Source organism: Muntiacus reevesi, chromosome 1 (genome assembly GCF_963930625.1).
Source record: "Muntiacus reevesi chromosome 1, mMunRee1.1, whole genome shotgun sequence".
In the NCBI taxonomy this organism is placed as follows: Eukaryota; Metazoa; Chordata; class Mammalia; order Artiodactyla; family Cervidae; genus Muntiacus; species Muntiacus reevesi.
In genome coordinates this window covers 19,459,329-19,466,828 of record NC_089249.1, presented here as the reverse complement: position 1 = coordinate 19,466,828, position 7,500 = coordinate 19,459,329, and the positions used below count along the sequence as shown (strand labels likewise).

The 7,500-nt window shown below is 51.5% G+C and overlaps 1 protein-coding gene across 1 annotated transcript; it reads right to left on the bottom strand.

The window, feature by feature from the left end:
• Nucleotides 1-271: 271 nt before the first annotated feature.
• Nucleotides 272-6,898, bottom strand: LOC136164277 (apolipoprotein L6-like). Its single transcript, XM_065929075.1, has 6 exons — nucleotides 6,821-6,898; nucleotides 6,449-6,528; nucleotides 5,573-5,625; nucleotides 4,273-4,353; nucleotides 1,725-2,554; nucleotides 272-407 (listed from the first exon to the last, which is right to left on the bottom strand). Exons 1-6 carry the CDS (start codon nucleotides 6,896-6,898, stop codon nucleotides 279-281), a joined length of 1,251 nt encoding a protein of 416 aa, XP_065785147.1. The 3' UTR covers nucleotides 272-278.
• Nucleotides 6,899-7,500: the final 602 nt, after the last annotated feature.

Sequence of the window (7,500 nt, the reverse complement as noted above, 5' to 3'; positions counted from 1 at the left end):
CTTGTGTCTGATGTCAGCACTTAACATAGAGCCTGGCGTCAACAGTGCAAGAGAGTAAGTGTGAGGGGAGGAGACGCTGGAGTCCAGGGAGTGAGTTACATGCGGGAAGGAAGAGGGGAACCAACTGACTCCCACTAGCAGGCAGGGTGACACTCACCAGCTGCCAGAGCCCTGGGGGCCTCCTGGGCCTGCCAGCTGGAAAGTCTCCAGGCATTGCTTCTGCCAACCCTGCCCACCCCCTCTCTGGTCCCCTTTGATTCCACTCAGAGACCCCGAGTTCAATTGCCTTCATCTTCCCCTGTCACCTGGGATCCGGCTTCCCCACGCCTGGCTGGTGGCAGAGGCACGGTCCCCATGGTTCCCTCCGAAGAGGAGCTTATCATAGGCTTTTTTTCTTGCAAGAGGTTCTGAAAAAAAAAAAAAAAAAAAAACACCACAAAAACACCAATCAGAGTGAAGCCACCGGGGCAGCTCAGCCTGGAGATCCAGGCCCCAGCGCCTAGGTCAGGCTCCCTGGCTGTCATTCTGCCTCTCCTTCCATGTTGCTGCAAGCATTTGGCAAGTTATATAAGCTCCTTATGAACACCGCAGTCTGGGAGGTTGAACAGCAGAAATGTATGTCCTCATAGTTGTGGAGGCTGCAAGCCCTGTATCCAGGTGCTGGTCGGTTGGGTTCCTGGTGAGGGGACTCCTCCTGGCTTGTAGACTTGGCCCTTCTTCACATGGCCTTTCCTCTGTGCCGGTGTAGGCAGAGAAAGAGAGAGCCCCCTGGGTTCCCTCCTCCTCGTATAAGGACACCAGTCCCCGAGGATTACAGCCCCAGTCCTACAACCTCATTCAACCCCAGTCACCCCTCCTCAAAGATTCCAGCAACAAAAAGTCACCTTTGGGCTTAGCACTTCTATGTATAAAGCTTGCTGCTGCTGCTGCTGCTGCTAAGTCGCTTCAGTCGTGTCCGACTCTGTGCGACCCCATAGACAGAAGCCCACCAGGCTCCCCCGTCCCTGGGATTCTCCAGGAAAGAACACTGGAGTGGGTTGCCATTTCCTTCTCCAATGCATGAAAGTGAAAAGTGAAAGTGAAGTCACTCAGTCGTGTCCGACTCTTTGCGACCCCATAGACCGCAGCCTACCAGGCTTCTCCGTCTATGGGATTTTCCAGGCAAGAGTACTGGAGTGGGCTGCCATTGCCTTCTCTGATGTATAAAGGTTAGGGGGATACATTTCAATCCCTAACGCTCCCCAGGATTCAGTGTCCTCTTCTGTACCACTGGGAAGACCCTCTTCCCAGTATATGGATGTCAAGAAGCACTGATGGACGTTACGTAGCAACTTGGATGGAAGTGGAATTTGGGGGAGAACGGGTCCATGTGTATGTACGGCTGAGGCTCTTTGCTGTCCACCTGAAACTATCACATAGTTAATCAACTATACTCCAATACAAAATAAAAAGTTGTTTTTCTAAACAAAGTACAAGTTAAAAAACAAAAAGAAGCATTGATGGGAAAACAGAAGGCATGACAGGTCTGTCCAGAACAGTATCAAGATGTACTTGATACTGTTTGGACCTCCAGGGCCACCAGACACCCCACATCTTTGGGAATAGGCAGACAAACTACACACACTGGCTTCCTCATCACCCTTCCCATAGACCCCAGTGCCCATAAGCCCAGTTAAAGCTTTCCCCCAGCTCTGCGCCACCCACGAGGGACCGCACAGCCTCACCGTCTGCTGCAGGCTCTCGTAGCGCTGGGTGAGTTGTGTCAGCTGCCTTTCCAGCTCCCGAGCCCGGGCCCTTAGTTCTGCTGCAAGCTCTGTTCTGGCTCCCTCCTTCAGCTGCTTCCAGTCCTTAAGGAGGGAGGCCAAGTCCACGCTGAGGGAAAAGCCAGCCATCACACTGCCCAGCAAGCGAGCCTTGGTTTTCATCATCAGCGTGGTACCTTCAAAGGCCCTTTGCACTTGCCTGCTCCTTCGGGCTGAGACCTGGCCACTGGTCAGGAGGCGCTTGGCAGCAGTGGCCAGGCGTGGGTGGGCCTTGGTGATCTGAAAGGCACGGATGCTCTTCTGAACACCCTCGATGGTGCTTCTACAATTCTGAATCACCTTTCCAGCGGCCATGATGTAGTCTACCCCGGCTTGCCTGGCCTTTTGGCCACTGGAGGGCATTAGGCTACCCACCTGAGCTTGGGTTTCTTGACTATGAAAACGTTCCAAAACGTTGGTCAAGATACTGGTGACCTCCCCTGCTGTCCCCAAAACTCTACCTGCAGCGAAGAGCACCAGGCTGCCCCCTGCTGTCGCCGGAGCAAGGACTAAGCCCAGTATGCTCATGGCTCTGGAGACCACGGGGATGGAATTGGCCACCACGCTGGTCTTGGTGAGTGTCTTGTTTGCTGTGTCAATGCGGTCTGCAAGGGCCTGGAGCTTCCGGATGTCCACTTCCAGCTCCGCTTTTAGGTTGGGAAACTCTTCCAAAAATATTCTTTCTTCAGCTGACAGGTCACTATCTTGCGGCTTCACATCGTCACACGGAAGAATGTCATCCGCATCCCTGTGGATGAGTGAAATAAAGATTTCCAGTCCCCCAGATAGGAAAGCCAAATTCTTAGCCAAGCCCACATGGTTTCTGGATCTTCTTGCCAGTCCAGACTTTACATTCTCTTTGCATCTTCCTAGCATCTCTGTTACCTCTAACCCAACTATTAATAAGAAAAGTCCCAGAGCATCATTAGGAGCTGCTAATTTGCTTCAGAGAAGAAACATGTAAGGGGGGCATCTGGAGGGAAACGAGAGAAATGGAGCCTTGGCCAAAGAGATGGAGGAAACGGATTAGCATCAGGGGACTTTTCCAACCTTGCTCTAAGAGGCTATGAAGATATAACTGAGGTGGGGCAGTGGGAGATGCTAAGATCCTAGCCACGATCAGGAACCTGGGACTAGCTGGGGACAGGGAAAGCTCTGAGGAAAGTAGGAGGGAGAGGAGAGCAGGTGCTGGGCGGGAGGTTGGGAGCCCTGTGCACGGAGGCGAGTCGGCGGGAAGAGGCCACATACTGTAGAATGCCTCCTTCACTTTGATGACCTGGAACTCGGTTCCTCTGCTGTGCCTTTGTTTCTCTCAGGAGTCGCACCCCGAGGGGCTGAGATAAATGATCGCTGACGTTCTGAGTGTTCTCCTTGGCACTTGGCTGGCTTTCCTCGCTCTCTTAAGCAGACTGATTCTTCGTGGAAGAAGTCAGGGACCAGAGGACCCCTTCCCCTCCCCCATCCTCTCCGTGTCCCTAGGCAGTACCGAGGGATCTTTGCCGGGATCTTCATGTGGCCTTCATGCGAGAGCAGTCTGGGGGTGAGGAAGAAAGCCGCTCCCCCGGGTGCTCTCCTCAAGCTCAGCGCCCTGGGTGCAGCTCCTTCAGGGCGAGCTGAGGAGGCCAGGTGAGGACAGGGATTCCCTGGCCCACAGGAGGATATCAGAGCTGGAGGGAGCCCTGGGGAAGATCTAAGCTTCCTCCTTTACTTTTCTGTGGTGGAAGCAGAAGCCCAGATGGGGCGTGAAAGTGTTAGTCACTAAATTGTGTCCAACTCTTTGGGGTCCTGTGGACTGCAGCCCACCCACCAGGCTCCTCTGTCCATGAGATTCTCCAGGCAAAAATACTGGAGTGGGTTGCCATGGACGGAGGAGCCTGGCGGGCAACAGTCTATAAGGTCGCAAAGAGTCGGACACGACTGAATGACTGAGTATGCCTGCATCCTACGTTAGGCAGCAGTGCCTCCTGACACAGAAAGAACTATGATCTAATTCTGTTACACATATGTAGCTCACCTAATTCACTCAGGAGATGTTGGCTGATGGCCTGTGCAGGGCTGGCATTGCTATGTCTGCAGGTGAACACATGCTGGAGCTTACATTCATGAATGAGGCAATGTTAAAGGGCTTTTTTGGTGATACATTAACCTCACAGAGGTGAGGTCCAAGGGGACAATTTCTGCCCTTGGAGTCCCGTGGCCCAGGGTCAGGTACCTAACAAGAACTTGACTTGCACTCCAAAATAGTATAAACCATGGAATATTTTTCTTCCAGTGACATAGCTTCGTATACATAATGGAGACCAGGGAGAAGGCAGGCCTCATTTACAACTATTCTCCTGGGACACGTTTGTCACATGTTGTGAGAATGCCTAAGCACTTCTGCAGACGTTGTCCTTTCCCCAGGGACACAGGGCTCTGGATTACCTTTGCCAACCGACACCAGTCTTGCAGGCTTTCCCTGCCTGCCCGCCCAGCAGGTTCTGTGGCATCAAATCCATGCTCCTTTTGTCTGTGGGAAAAGGAGAGCTGTCACCACGACTCAAATGATCTCCTGGGTGGAGACACAGAAAACAAGCTTACTGCAGGGTCCATGAAATCACGTGAAATTCAAGTGTGGGGACTTCCCTGGCAGTCCAGGGGTTAAGGTTCTGTCCACACTTCCCATGCAAGAGACACAGGTTCAATCCCTGGTCGGGGAACTAAGATGCCACCTGCTACGCAGTGTGGACAAAAAGAGTTTTAAAACTTCAAAAAAGAAACTCAAGTGTGGAGGGATTTTAGATGATGTGAAATCCAAATAGTAAGAAGACATAAAGGACTAAATATTTGAAAACTGTTGTTTTTACATTAGATGTTGAGGTGAGCTTATATAGAATAAGCACGCAAAACAAAGTCCTCAGCTTGATAAAGTTTGACGTCACACATCCGAGTCATCACCACCCAGATCGAGATAGAGGACAGAAGGTTTCCTTAACTCCAACCCAGTCAACATGCACCCCACCACACGGGTGATCACTGCTCTGATTTCTGTGACCTTTAATTTGTTTGCCTGGTCTTGAATTTCACGTCAATGGCATCAGTTGTTTGGTTTCTTTCGTTCAATACAATGTCTGTGAAATTCTTTCATGTTGTCATGGTTTTAAAAACATTCAGTAGCTTCAAAAAATGAGAGGGCTTCCCAGATGGCTTAGTGGTAAAGAACCTGCCCGCCAATGCAGTAAACACTAGTTCAATCCCTGATCGTGGAAGATCCCACCTGCTAGGGAGCAACTAAGGCCATGCATAGGCCACAGCTACTGAGCCTGAGCTCTAGAGCCTGGTAACTGCAACTACTGAAGCCCGCATGCCCTGGAGTCTGTGCTCCGCAACAAGAGAAGTCACTGCAATGAGAAGCCCCCATTAGCCGCAGCTAGAGGTAAGCTCTCGCAGCAACGAAGATCCAGCACAGCCCAAAATAAATAATGATAGAGACACACCACAAAGCAAACGTCAAGCGCTTGGTAAGTGGAGGAGCCCCACGGGATTCCAGTCAGGCCTCGAGCTGTGGAACTACATCAGGGATGAGCTTTCTCCCCGGGGGGTAGGTGAAGCCCATAGACATTCAGCGGTGGGCGTCAGGGGACACTGCTCCTGGTGCCTAGTGGGTGGAGGCTGGAGATGCTGCCAAACGCCCTACAGCGCACAGGACGGCCCCCACAGCAAAGAGTGGTCCAGTCCAAACTGTCAGGGGTGCTGAGGCTGAGAAACCCTGGGGGAGCCCCAGGCTTTACCAGCAGCTCCTGAAAGCTCCCCATTTTCCCTTTTAGTCCCACTGGATGAAGAGCTAGAGTGACAGCAGGGAGCCCTTGGTCCTACCAGGTCCCGTCCTCTCACTCTGACCTTCTCTCGGGGGATGTCAGAGGATGTTATGTTTTGAGAGGGATGGAAATGACGGGCGAGGATTAGAGAAGTTATCTTCATATGAGAGCTGATATGTATGAGACTTTGTTGTTTGGGGAGCCTTCAGCTCTGCTGTATCCTGTCCCTTCCCCTCAAACCAACTCCCTCATATACACCATTGATGTCAGAGAAGTCGGATACTCTGGAACACAGCTTTGAGATAATCCCCTTAATCTTTATCACCAGCCCCTGCCCCTCAAACTCCCTAAATAAGTATACAACCCAAGAAACACTGCAGGTGGCAATTTTGAGACAATTCAGCTGGCATCTTTTCCTATAAAGATGATACCCCTAAACCACTCTTGTAGAGAACAGCTAGGGAAATGCCTTGGCCCATGACAGCTCCTATGATCTGAGGTCCAGGCCCTCTCTCTCTCTGTCTAGGATCCAGGGGTCCCCAGCCAATGGAGGGGAAGATGCAGCTTGGTTGGTCTAATCACTTGCTTAATCATGTTTTTATTTAAACTTCAATAAATCGAGATTTTTATCTCGATTTATCAAGTAAAGAAACTGAACTTCAGACCCAGGCTCCCGCTAGGAGCTGGCCGGATGGGGATTTGAATGGGATGGGGGTTCCTGACAGTGACTCTTTTTCCCAAACCAACTGCAGGGGCAACTTCTTGGGCCCATCGTCCTTTAGAAGTGAGGCCCCAGAGCAGCCCTCCTCCTGGGTCTCCTGGCCCACCTGCTCTCAGTGAAGCACTCACCGTGGCCTCAGGTCCCGAGGGCCTTCCTTCTTCTCCCCTCCAGGGGCCTCAGATCCAATGGGGGGCTGTGAGCGTCTAGGCTGCAGGAGGACAAACACACAGTGCAGAGTCTCCAGCTGGTTTTGCTCATCATGGAAAGACCCGAGGCTCTGATTGCAAAACTGGATTCAAGTTCAGTGAGGCAGGCACAGAAGTGTCAATGCCAAAGCAGCTCTTGGGGGGTGGGGGGTGAGGGTGGTGGTGGGGAGGGCCTCCCCCCCACCTCCAGGGCTTATTGAGCAATGGCTTGCACTTTTACTTTCCTTTCTGCTTCTTTCTCTAACAGATGTGCAATGAAGGAGCTAGCTGAATCTGAGTCAGGTCTGGTCTCACCTCTCCTGGTCCCAGCTGTTCCAAGAGGAGAGCGAGGGTGCTTACGTCCCGCAAGGACTCTGAAGTCAAGCAGACCATCTGGAGCTGCGTCACTGTGAGCCGCTTTCTCAACTGCCCTTGGCCTTGATTCCCCGTCTGTGAACTGGGTATTTAGTAAAACAGCCCTTGTGGCAAAGAGCCATCGTGAGGATCCCAGGAGCAAATGAGGCGACGCCCAGCGTGGAACCAACCCCTAACAAATGTGTTCGTGGTCCTGCCACGAGAGCCCTCATCTGCTCTCCGAGGAGGGCGTTGACCTCAAAGTCGAAGACCTCTCTTCTGTGACTGTGAAACACAAAAGGCTCTGGAAAACGGAAACATTTTTTCATAATTCATCTGGTGGTAAAACCTGACCAGAGCTGGAAAAAATTTATAGTTTTGATGTATCCACCTTCTCTTTAAATATTCAGTTTCCCTGCAGAAATATACCTAGTGTTTGAACAAGGCGGGTGTTTGAACAAGGCTGATCTCAGGGTATACACACACACACACACATATATATAATAGTATTTATTTGTTTATTTTGTTTTTGGCTGTGCTGAGTCTTCATTGCTGTGTGGGCTTTTCTCTAGTTTGGCGAGTGGGGGCTCCTCTCTAGCTGGGGTACATGAGTGGCTCATTGCAGTGGCTTCTCTTGTTGA